The following is a 13266-nucleotide window of genomic DNA, read 5'->3' on the forward strand; positions in this document are numbered from 1 at the left end:
AGGACTGTCTGCATCTCCGCTGGGATAATGTGTGTTATTTCATGGGAGTTGTACAGGAATCCCAACCCCATGTACAGCAAACATTCCGGTATTTAGTTTTAGTATTTAGTATTCTAAATAGCAAATGGGAAGGCAGGCCTTCTGGCCTTGAACCACATTGGGGAACAAGAAGTTAGACAAGTCTATAGGGTACCATGTTGGGCATAGTGATTGGTTGACTCCTGCCCACTTCAGGAATGGTGAATTTATTCAAAATTGCTAGGAGTGAAGCGCAACGGGCCTAGCATTTGAATGCACCAATTGCAGACTCTGGGAGGGAGGAAAGGAACAGGGTGTTGGGCTTTCTGTGGCTTTAGGGCCTTTACTTCCACCAAGACTGGGCTGTTGGATGTTTGTATGCCGCATGTGGCACTGTGGGTTAAACCACAGAGCCTAGGGCTTGCCGATCAGAAGGTTGGCGGTTCGGATCCCCGCAACAGGGTGAGCTCCCATTGCTCGGTCCCTTCTCCTGCCAACCTAACAGTTCGAAAGCACGTCAAAGTGCAAGTAGATAAATAGGTACCGCTCCAGCGGGAAGGTAAATGGGGTTTCCGTGCGCTGCTCTGGTTCACCAGAAGCGACTTAGTCATGCTGGCCACATGACCCGGAAGCTGTACTCCGGTTCCCTCGGCCAATAAAGCGAGATGAGCGCCGCAACCCCAGAGTCGGCCACGACTGGACCTAATGGACAGGGGTACCTTTACCTTTACCTTTATGCCGCATGTGAAGGCTGCTTAAAATTTCCCAAGCATTAATTCACTTTCCCAGCTTGCACCACAAGGATACAGACCAGAAACTGATTCCCCAAACAGCCCTGCAACGTGGGAGAGTAGTCACGTGAGTCTGGCATCTGATAGGGAAATATGGGGCACTTTTTTGTTTGCAGATCCACCAAGAAATGTCAGGGAACTGCAGGGAGCAGGGCAGTTTGATACACGAGAACTGACTGCAGACCAGACCAAGAGGCTACTCTGCCCAGTGCTCTTGTCTCCAGCAGCAACCAAATGCCCCAGCAATACCCAGATGCTGGCATCTTTTGTGTAAAATTCCTGTCTAAGAGCCATGCGGAAAGGAAGGGCTGTAAATCAGCTTTAAGCGTCTCTAAGCAGGAGCTAATTTCTGCCGTTAGTACTCCATCATTGATAATTGAGTTATGTGGCTGTGGAAAGGCATACAAGGAAGTTCTCTGACCACAGTTCAGCTGACAACTAGTGATGCAGGTCTAACAATAGATGTAATGTGCTGCTTTTTTAAGCACTGCCATTGTAGCTAACTCTGCAACTGTGCGCATCGCAATTTGTGCCTGTAAACCAGGGGTCAGCAAACGTTTTCAGCAGGGGGGCGGTCCACTGTCCCTCGGACCTTGTGGGGGGCTGGACTATATTTTTTGGGGGGAATTGAACGAATTCCTATGCCCCACAAATAACCCAGAGATGCATTTTAAATAAAAGGACACATTCTACTCATGTAAAAACACGCTGATTCCTGGACCGTCCACGGGCCAGATTTAGAAGGCGATTGGGCCTGATCTGGCCCCCGGGCCCTAGTTTTCCTACCCGTGCTGTAAACAATTCAAGTACATGCAGACCTTGTGCTTCCTCTTTACTTCATGGCTTTAAGTGGCTGCACAGTGGCTGATTTTTTTATTCTTCCAACAGCTATTACTATTATTTGGTGGTCACTTTTATGTGAAAGCCTTCTTCAGAGTTCAGCATTTGGCCGGGGGGACGGGGACGGACCAACCCCATAGCTTAACCTTTTAAACTCAGGATAAACCACACGTCTGAATTGTACTGTTTTCTCATGAGCTGCCAAAAAAGAGATCTTACAGAAGCTTCAGGGTAGAAATAGATTCACTGAACTTCGAGTCCATTTTCCTTATGACCTAGAGGAAGAAAAGGAACAGCATATAAGGGGAAGAGAGGGTGCTCATTTCATTTTAGTTTTTGTATAAAAGCTCCCGAATGTAGCATAGGCGATCGGGTCTCTCTCTGGAGCATGGTATTCAAAGGAGTAGTGCTGCCATTTAGGAAACAAAAAGAGTCAATCAAACAACAAAGGATAAAAATGATCAAATGGTTAGCCAGAGGCTAAAATAAATGCATGAGAAAGAGTGACACATTGTATATTAGCAAGAAATCTGAGCTGGAAATTAGTTGAAGGTTGGGTTTTTTGTGATTTAACCGATGTGACTTTTAAAAAACAATTGTGAAAGAGATAAATGCCTGATCTCTCAATTCCAGATGTGCAAAACGGGCATGAGAGAAATTTTAAGTTTCGATACAGAAGAAGTTTGAATTTCTTTGCAAGAGATTTTTTTTTTTAAAAAAAGGAAAAGGGGAAAAAATATCTCCTTTATATTCATTGGCACCTATTGGTTACCATCAGAAAGTACAGCATCGTTATTACTATCCTGCAGTCATGCTGGTGGTTTTCAAATTACATGACCTTATAACACTCCATCAAATTTCCTTTTAAAAAAGGAATAAAATTGGAGACACCAAATAAAATGTCTCCCCATGCCTTAGTCAACAGGGAAGGCCAGCGTCGATTGGAAAAACCTGAGTATCTCAATACAAAGAAGTGAATGTTTCCTTATTTAGTGACCTCACAACTGTTTTTAATTTAACCTTGCTGTAGGTACATGCCACTCTGGATTAATGCAATTCACTTTTCTTTATGGAGGCCACATTCCTCCACTTGAAAAATTGTAATTTTAACTGTTTCAGGGCTGCAGCATTCTGCAGTTAACTTTCTCCTCCTTTTTGTGATTGATACGGATAACAAACTTACAGAAATGTGTTGCATTTTTATGTTTTCTTGTGGGGGGAAATCCACTTAAGTGAATTAGTTGGGAATACCTTTCTGGTTATTTAAAAGAATGTAGGTGGGGGTTTTTTTTCCAGAGCAAGGTACAGAACAGAATTCAATAATAAATGGTGCGGGATACAAATAAAATCGTTTTGATGTGTGCAGTTAATCGCCCTATACCTGGAGGTCTCAGAGCGGTTCACAGAAAAGATCAACATAAAAATCACAATATATATAATCAAAATAAAAACAACCCAATAACACCCCCCCAAAAGCCACATTTTAAAAGGTTATAGGATTTCAATCAGATCAACTAAAGGCCTGGTTAAAAAGGGATGCTTTTGCCTGGGGCCTAAAGGTGTATAATGAAGGCGCCAGGCGAACTTCCCTGGGGAGAGCATTCCACAGATGGGGAGCCACTGCAGAGAAGGCCCTGTTCTCACGTTGCCGCCCTCTGGACCTCTCGAGGAGGAGGCACACAAAGAAGGCCTCAGAAGATGATCTCAGGGTCCGGGTAGGTTCATATGGAAAGAGGCGGTCCTTGGGGTATTGTGGCCCTAAGTCGTTTAAGGCTTTATAGGTCAAGACTGGCACTTTGAATTGGGCCATGAAACTAATTGGTAGCCATTCCAGTCGGACCAGGATCGGTGCAATACGCTCAAACCATCTTGCTCCAGTGAGCAATCTGGTCACTAGTAAATTTATTATGAGGACAGGTAGGGCAGAGAGAAGACCTCTTTTGCAGCGTCCTCATCCTCCCCACCGAACCCAGTGGTCGAGACTGCTTCACCCAACGCAGGGGTCTCCTTTTGCCTCTGCCTCAGCAGTGTCTCATTGCCACTTCCCACCCCACCCCCTTCCGTAAGAGTACAGAGCACTATGACACTTACATGGGAGAAAGTAATGAAAGATAAGGAAGAGGTTAGCCTGCTCTCTCTTTCAGGTATCCCTGACTCTCCAAGTTGTACACTGGGATAACGTGGAATGAAATCGCCCCAGTTTTTTTCCTTTGTGTAAAGGTAAAGGGACCCCTGACCATTAGGTCCAGTCGTGGCCGACTTTGGGGTTGAGGCGCTCATCTCGCTTTACTGGCCGAGGGAGCCGGCATACAGCTTCCAGGTCATGTGGCCAGCACGACTAAGCCGCTTCTGGCGAACCAGAGCAGCACATGGAAACACCGTTTACCTTCCCGCCGGAGCGGTACCTATTTATCTACTTGCACTTTGACGTGCTTTCGAACTGCTAGGTTGGCAGGAGCAGGGATCGAGCAACGGGAGCTCACCCCGTCGCAGGGATTCAAACTGCCAGCCTTCTGATCGGCAAGTCCTAGGCTCTGTGGTTTAACCCACAGCGCCACCCTTCCTTTGTGTAAGGTCCCCCCAATTCTAATGAACCCTCTGCAGTACTTATGAAATAACATTTGTATGAGTTTTTCACCAGAATATAAGAAAGGGACAAATTGAGTTTTTATGTGCTATGCCCTTTAGTGAGACACGGTCTCTTGGTTTCCTAACTGTTTTGTACTAGCAATGCTAATTGCACTTTGCCTAGAGATGTCGAGTTTCTAACTCAACCAATGCCTGTTTTCTTATTTCTCAGCCATGTCAACCTATCTTTTCATTGTTAAGTCTGAACTTCCTGGGGCCATTGCAGGATTCCTTAGCGGAGACCACAGCAGGTAAGGAGAAACCTAAAAGCATCCTACGAGGGCAAGCAAAGGCATTTCTTCTCAAACATAGGGGCGGCTATGCTCCCCACTGTTCTCCAGGTGAAAGAGAGAGATGGGACCTTGCAGATTCCTGCACCTGTGCAATGCAGATGTGTGCTACTGTTCAAAAGTGTAATTCATTACTGATTGCGCCCATCGTGATTAATAGGAGCCTGAAAATCATAACTTGCTGTCAGCATATTTACATCTGCAGCTCACACAAAAATAGTTGTTTCTTCTTTGTGCCAAATGCGGAATGCTGCTTCAGACAAGCTTACACAGTCAGCAGAACCAAGTGGCAACACATTTCTTGGATTGTAGATTTTCAGGCTGCAAATAGAAGGTTTTAATGCACAAATACACACACGTCTCTGCACATAGAAAGTTGGAATGTAGAGGTGAAGGCCATGCTGAAGCGCTACCTTTCCGTGTTTAGAAAGTTTCTGAATTGTGGGTCGTTCAAATATTCTTGCTTTTTCTGAAGTGGTGTACTCCATGCAAAGCTTTAGCAAATTGATTCTTCTGGTTATATAAATTGCAGCTGAACTGGGTTTTAACAGCAGCTATACTGAAGCCAAGTCTCCCACTGCCCTGCCCTGCCTACTTGATTGTCAGTACTGTATTCCATTGATTTAACCTCCCCCTTTCAAACACCCCCCCCCCAATTCTGGAAAATTGGGTTTTCTAACAAGAGGTCTGAGGCAACTCTGCCTTAGGTAAAGGGACCCCTGACCATTAGGTCCAGTCGTGACCGACTCTGGGGTTGTGGCACTCATCTCGCTTTATTGGCTGAGGGAGCTGGCGTACAGCTTCCGGGTCATGTGGCCAGCACGACTAAGCCGCTTCTGGCGAATCAGAGCAGCGCACCAAAATGCCATTTACCTTCCCACCGGAGCGGTACCTATTTATCTACAGTGGTGCCTCGCAAGACGAAAAGAATCCGTTCTGTGATTCTCTTCGTCTAGCGGTTTTTTCGTCTTGCGAAGCAAGCCCATTGACGGATTAGCGCTATTAGCGGCTTTTAGCGGCTTATCTGCTGATCGGATCAGCTGATAAGCGGCTTAGCGGCTTAGAAAAGGGGGGGGGAGGAAAAAAAACCAGCAGGAACTCGCAAGACATTGTCGTTTTGTGAAGCAAGCCCATAGGAAATTCGTTTTGTGAAGCACCTCCAAAACGGAAAACTCTTTCGTCTAGGGAGTTTTCCGTCTTGCGAGGCATTCGTCTTGCGGTGCACCACTGTACTTGCACTTTGACGTGCTTTCGAACTGCTAGGCTGGCAGGAGCAGGAACTGAGCAACGGGAACTCACCAACCTTCTGATTGGCAAGTCTTAGGCTCTGTGGTTTAACGCACAGCGCCACCCACCTCCCTAACTCTGCCTTAGACCACATTAATACCACACATGTGAAGTACTATGCTACGACTTTAAACGGTCACGGCTTCCCCCAAAGAATTCTGGGAGTTGTAGTTTGTTAAAGGCGCTGAGAGTTGTTAGGAGGCCCATCTTCCCCTCACAGAACTACAATTCCCAGAGGTCCTTGTGAAGAGGGATTGATTGTTAAACCACTCTGGGAACTGTACCTCTTTGAGGGAAATAGAGGCCTCCTTTAGTGGAAGCCATGTTTAAAGTAGTGCTTCAAATGGATGGTGTGAGTGTGGTTATAATCAGTTGCACTTTAGATGAATTTTCGAACTCCACTCAGAAGCAGCCAAACAGATTCCTTGGGTCATGTGGTGTCGTTCCCAAGTTGCAAATCACCATTTACTTTCACATGTGTGATGTTTTCACAAGGTGCTTTAACTGCCTAATTTTTGCACAAGAAAATACTTGAGAATATATATTTTTTACACGGTAGGATCCAGTTTTACCTTACTAAGACAGGCTAGTTTCCTATGGGTTTCTGTCACTTGTAAAATCCACTTTGTGCCAAAGAAATCGCACCAAACTTATAGCATGAGAATCAGGCCTCTGCCTGAGCCCTGAAACGTTTAAACTGCCGCTGTCATGTTACCATGTTAACATATTTTTTTCTAACCACAAAGCAAAATCTGGCAGTTAGTGAAATTTTAAATATTTTTGTTTTCGCTGAGTAGTTATTGGACTTGTCTTTGGGAAACGTGCCAGTTTTCATATTTGTTTTATAATTCCTCCAATTTGGCTGTGCAGCTGCATTCACTTCATCTTTAGATCTGACTCAAAACTTCTTTTTTAAAAAAAATTGTGGTTCAGCTTGCTGAGAAAAATGTTCCAACATTTGAATAGCTTGTTCTTGTTTTGAATAGACTGGAGTTGCCCCTGCTCCTACAATAACTCCAGGGCGTCCTTTGCCTGTCTTTTCAATCTCCTGGTTTCCATGAATTCGAACTCTTAGCACGAAACGTACTCCTTGAACTGTAGGTTAATGCGCAACATTTTTAGTAGACCTTTTTTTCAAAAGCGCAAAAGGTGTTTTTGATTATGGGTGGAGGCAGTAGGGGGTCAGTTTTTCGATCTTAAGCGTTTGTTTCATTTTAATTATTCTCTCTCCCTAGTTTCTAGTCAAGTTTGGAATAAAATAGGGCACAATCCACTAGCACTGGGTGATCCGTGCTGTAAAAACAATTGGGATATTTCCCTCCTGATTACCTTCGCTAGCACTGGGTTTCAGCTCGTTGTTTGGGACCCACAAGTGGGGCGGGACCCACAAGTGGGGTGGGCCCCAACCTATGGTAGGTTGCAGCAGGCACATAAGCATAGTTTGGTTTACTTCTCGAACAAAGCAAGTATTGAGGAAGGGAGGCTTCCTGAAATTTAATAGTTGTGTAAAAGAGCAGTTCCAAACCTTGTCTGTATGGTAACCCACAAGTCCAAAATCACCTTGGGATGGCGACCCATAAATTACCGTATTTTTCGCCCTATAGGACGCACTTTTCCCCCTCCAAAAATGAAGGCTTTCGCTGAAGCCTGGAGAGTGAGAGGGGCTGGTGCGCACCAACCCCTCTCGCTCTGCAGGCTTCAGGAAGCTATCCGCAAGCCTTAGAAGCCCGGGGGGAGGTCCCGCGGGCTCGCAAGGCTTGTGGGCAGCAGCCTGCAGCCCTCAAGCTTGGGGGATAGCGGGGAGGTGCAGCGCCGCCACCCTGCTATTCCCTGACCTGGTCTGGAGGCTGGCGAGGGGGTGGGAGAGAAGCAAGCTTACTTCTCTCCCCCCCCCCCGCCAGCCCCACAAGCTCGGGGGATAGCGGGGAGGCGAAGCGCTGCCACCCCGCTATTCCCCGACCTGATCTGGAGGCTGGCGGGGGGGGGGGGAGAAGCAAGCTTGCTTCTCCCCATCGCCAGCCCCATAAGCTTGGGGTACAGCGGGGCAAGCCGCTTCCCCACGGAGGCTAGAGAGGCTGTACCTGAAGGCAGAAGAGGGAGACGGAGCGCTCCGTCTCCCTCTTCTAGCTTGGGGATGGCTGCGCAAACCTGGGGGGAGAAATAATCCCCCCCCCTTGATTTCCCCCCCAAAAAACTAGGTGCGTCCTATGGGCCGGTGCGTCCTATAGGGCGAAAAATACGGTAATTGTCACATGAATTCCTGAGTGTTAAAATGTAAGGCTCTAATCTTGCTGGCATTCAATTGCATGTGTCAATACACAGAGTTACAATATGCCAGTGAAACAAAAAGTTGCATCATAGACCAGTTGCGGATTCCAAGCAACAATAATTTCGTGTTTCCTTATATAAAGCCTGCAACCCACTTTTGGGTCATGACCCATAGGTTGGGAAACACAGGCATAGAGTTTTGGCAGAGCTAGCCTTTTTCCATCTCTCTCTCTGACGAGCTCTTCTTCTCAACTGCTGAAGGTGCAGTTAACTTGGTCCCAAGTTAAGGCTGCTGTTTGAGATAAGTCACTGTGTCTGAAAAAGTCAAACTACCCTTCTCTGTAAGATTTCTTTGCAGCTGCTGTAACTGGAAGGAAAAGAGAGTTTAAACACTCAGCCAATGATTTCAGGATCGCTAGGAACAGTATTTCAGCCATCAAATGCCTGGGTAAACCTTCTGAATGTCAGTAATGAGGGAGACAGACACATCTTGCCAGGGAGGGCATTCTGCAAACTGGGAACCATCACTGAGAAGGCCCTGTTGCTGGTCCATGCCAACCAGGCAGCCCCCCCACCCCCGTGGCACTGGCACCAACAAGGCCTCACCTGCCGATCACAGGGTCCAAGATGGTTGGCACTGGTGCTGTTTTAGGTAATCGGTTCCTGGCTATTTAGGGCTTTACAATCTAGTACTAACATCCTGATCAGGGTCCATCTCACTGGCAATCCAGTGCAGCGCTTTCAGGGCTGGTGAGACATGATCCCATCGGGCTTCCCCACTTCACATTTTTATTCCGTTTGTTTTGTTTTACAGATAATGATTTTCATTGCTGTTTTTAGGGGCTTTGTTAAAAATTGCAAGTATCTTTCTGCACATGGGTGTAGAGAGATGGATAAAAAAAAAAACATTTTAAGCTAAGGAAACCTGATATTTGACACGGCACTTTTTCAGAAGTAAAAGTTTGCTCTTACAGCTGGAAAGCTTTGTGTTTTTTTAGGGCATGCAAGAGCGAGAACCGCCTGCCCTCATTGGAGCCCTTTCCTTGTCTTCCAATTACATTCAGTTCTGGGCATGCCTGTTCTGAGGACAGGCCATTCTGTTTCACCTGCATTGGTAGCGACTGGATCTATTCAGTGCAGAGACGGGACAGAATCCATCTTCTACTGGAGGCTGAATTGAAACCAGACATAGTTTCTAATGTAGTCTGTTTCAGAATCAGAGAGACAGCAGGCAGCTTTCTTTGTTGATGATGCTTTGAGCTCACAGGAGTGAATCTATTTCTCGCAGCGCACAGTTTGAGAATTTATGCTCTGCTTTTCACGGGACCTTAGACACGCACCTCTTAGATCCGCATCTGCTTTGTTATCTGCCCACTCCAGCCAGGTGGGTACCAAGATGCTTTGGATAACGTCGTACAGTGGTGCCTCGCAAGAAGAAAAGAATCCGTTCTGTGATTCTCTTCGTCTAGCGGTTTTTTTGTCTTGCGAAGCAAGCCCATTGACGGATTAGAGGATTAGCGCTATTAGCGGCTTTTAGCGGCTTATCGGATCAGCTGATAAGCGGCTTAGCGGCTTAGAAAAGGGGGGGAGGAAAAAACCCCGCAGGAACTCGCAAGACATTGTCGTCTTGCGAAGCAAGCCCATAGGAGATTCGTTTTGCGAAGCACCTCCAAAACGGAAAACTCTTTCGTCTAGCGAATTTTCCGTCTTGCGAGGCATTCGTCTTGCGGGGCACCACTGTACTACACTTACAAACAGGAGCCACACATAACATTGCTCAGGCTGCTTTCACCTATATGGAACAAGAGCCACAGTTTCCAAAATATGAACATTGACCCATCTCAAGGCTCTTGTAGCATGTGCCGGATTTGCAGAGGACAGCTGGCTGTGCCAAAGCTTGTGTAGTTCTATAGTAAGCTCTTTATTTGGGAGTCATCTGCAGCTGATGGTCAAAACTGCCAAGGAAAACACTTGGCCAGAAACAGTGTTCAAGCCCTTGTAAAAATAGTTACCCCCCCCCCACCAAAAGAGCCAAACCAAAACAACTTTGAAAATTGAAGGAGCCAAATTATGAACCTATAGTGAACTTTTTAGAGAGAATCTGCTTCATTTATGGCCATTTTGAAAGCGAGTTTGAGAACATAGACCCAACCTTTGGAGCTACTACCTTCTCCAATAATATTGTTCTTTCCATAACAAATATTTTTAAATTGCTGTATAAGCAAGAAGCATCTTTCCTGCTTTTGTCAACATCAGCCAAAGACTAAGTGCTGATAGGGCAGAATTCCCAATTGCCTAAATAACATTTTAAAAAGATATTCTAGTTCCCAGGAGCCTTAAATTTCGTTAAGTTAATCTATGATGGAGTAGAACTTTCACGTGCACCTCTTTGCAATGGATTTTTAAAGTAGAGGAAATGCTTAGAAATGGAAAATATACAACCCAACGCTGAATCTAAGGAGAGGCTTCAAAATGTGCAAGGAATTGCAATATTAGGGTAATGGTTATTGGGGGTTTTTTTGTAATACAATGGGATGACAGATTGGTTGATTCATAATATTAAGAGGTTATGATATTTAATTATAGTTCATCAATATAAATTGGGTTTAAATATGCTTGGCTGCTAATGACTATTTTACGTTTTAAAAATATTAAAATAGAAAAAGTCCACTTTGAAACAGTAAAGTGCATCTTTCATATATTTCAGGCAGGTGAGTGCAGAGGCACTGTAAGCCTTGCGCACAGGATTCATTTTTTGTTTCCTTGGGTGTGTCACATAGAGCCAAAGAAACTGCATGCATTATTTATATTCTATTGGCATTTTAAAAACAATTCAAGAAAAACGCAGTAAAACACAATAAAATAAAAGCACAACAATTCAATTAAAATACTCAGCCCAGAGACCAAAGAAATGAAGCCACAGAGCCAGATCAATATAAAATTCCATTGTTAATCTGTGCCAGGCAATCCAGCTGGCGTAAAGCCATTGTTGTTCCATAGATTCCATGGGAGAATGATGGTTTTACTCCAGCTGGATTGCTCATCAGTCACTCTCTCTTTTTTTTTAATAAGATATTTATTAAGATTTTCAAAGTGTTACAAAATAAAAATAAAAAAGTAAGAAAATACAAAATAAAAATAGTTAAAAACAACTCATTTTTTCCATTACTTATTTTTCATTAGCTTATTTCCCGGACCTCCTCACGCCTCCCTTTTTTGTATTCCAGTTCAGTTTGTTGGTTCAGCAAATCCTTACCCTCTTTGTTTATCCTAGTCTTTAATCTTAAGCTATTGTAACATTAAATTTTTACCTATTAATAATCCATTTTTCATATTCCTTTATAGTATTACAGCTGAAAACCCCTTAATTTCTATCCAACATCATTCTAACATTCATTAATTTTACAATATTTCTGTAGATAGTCTTTAAATTTCTTCCAATCTTCTTCCACCGACTCTTCTCCCTGGTCTTGGATTCTGCCAGTCATTTCCGCCAGTTCCATGTAGTCCGTCACCTTCATCTGCCATTCTTCCAGGGTGGGGCTTGTCAGTCACTCTTAAGGCTGCAATCCTAAACACACTTAACTCACGAGAACATGAGAAGAGCCTTTTCCCCAGCCTAACCCATCTCACAAGCGAATGATCCACCTAGTCCAGGATCCCATTTGCACAGTGGCCTACCAAATAATAATAATAATAATAATAATAATAATAATAATAATAATAATAATAATTTATTATTTGTACCCCGCCCATCTGGCTGGGTTTCCCCAGCCACTCTGGGCGGCTTCCAACAAAGATGAAAAATACACTAAAATGTCACATATTAAAAACTTCCCTGAACAGGGCTGCCTTCAGATGTCTTCTGAATGTCAGGTAATTATTTATCTCTTTGACATCTGGTGGGAGGGCGTTCCACAGGGCGGGTGCCACTACCGAGAAGGCCCTCTGCCTGGTTCCTTGTATCTTGTCTTCTTGCAGTGAGGGAACCGCCAGAAGGCCCTCGGCGCTGGACCTCAGTGTCCAGGCTCAACGATGGGGGTGGAGACGCTCCTTCAGGTATACTGGACCGAGGCCGTTTAGGGCTTTAAAGGTCAGCACCAACACTTTGAATTGTGCTCGGAAATGTACTGGGAGCCGGTGTAGGTCTTTCAAGACCGGTGTTATGTGGTCTCGGCGGCCGCTCCCAGTCACCAGTCTAGCTGCCGCATTCTGGTCCTACCAGATGCCCGTGGGAAACCTGCAGGCAGGACCCAAGTGCAAGAGCCCTCTCTCAGGGGTTTCCAGCAACTAGTATTCAGAAGCATTACTGCCTCTGACCATGGAGGTATAGCAGCTTGGTAGCCATCCCTGACTTGTGTAGGCGCACGTTCCATAGGCTACCTATGCGCTGTGTCTTGAAGCACTTCCTTTTATCTGCCCCCGATCTTCCAAAATTCCGCTTCACTGGATGTCCACAAGTTCTAGTTTTTATGAGAGAGGGCAAATTTGGTTAGGGATGCTCTTAAAAGTGTGTTGGGAAGAGTAGGCATGTTTTCAGGGTAGCAGATGAAAAATCATTTATCAAGATTCTGGGGGGAAATTGGGTCCTGTTATAGCAATACTCACACCCTCCTTTTATGCCTCTGTTCTTCATAGAATGCAGTTTACAGAACATAAGGATCAGGAGATGGTGTGATCAAATAAATGCAGACTCTGTTGGTTTAGCGTAGTCTTTTATGCATTACGAAGAGACCCAGGGGATGCAAGGAGCAGGCAAGAACAGCTTGAACTGGTAGGGGAGTAGGGATGGTGGAGCTGTGTAACTCAAGTGGGGCAGTAGGCCTGGATGATGGGAGAATAGTCCATTTGCACCCCTGCTCCCATCCTCTTTTCACCAGTGGTTTCCTCTTGGCTGAGAGGTGCAAAAATGTGGAGCTAGCTGCACAGACTTAGGGGTTGTGTTGATCGGCTCTTTGCCAAGGTGCACATGTTGGGGGGGGGGTCATTGAGAAAGTAGGGCGACCACAACCAAAGCAGCTACACAAGTTGTAATTTGCCACTGATGCCTATTGCCCTGTGTGTAAAGGTAAAGGGACCCCTGACCATTAGGTCCAGTCGTGACCGACTCTGGGGTTGCGGCGCTCATCTCGCTTTATTGGCCG

At 45.2% G+C, this 13266-nt stretch overlaps 1 protein-coding gene across 3 annotated transcripts in view; it reads left to right on the top strand.

The window, feature by feature from the left end:
- The window catches only part of SLC38A6 (solute carrier family 38 member 6), a gene marked incomplete at its 5' end in the record, with an annotated part of 53040 nt that overhangs the window by 20868 nt on the left and 18906 nt on the right, over positions 1–13266 (top strand). For all 3 annotated transcript variants that reach the window (XM_082218484.1, XM_082218485.1, XM_082218486.1), the window contains one exon: positions 4450–4528. In XM_082218484.1, coding sequence (XP_082074610.1) covers positions 4450–4528 — 79 coding nt within the window. The remainder of the gene's footprint in view (positions 1–4449; positions 4529–13266) is intronic.

Source organism: Podarcis vaucheri (genome assembly GCF_965113315.1).
Source record: "Podarcis vaucheri genome assembly, chromosome: 1".
NCBI classification, from domain to species: domain Eukaryota; kingdom Metazoa; phylum Chordata; class Lepidosauria; order Squamata; family Lacertidae; genus Podarcis; species Podarcis vaucheri.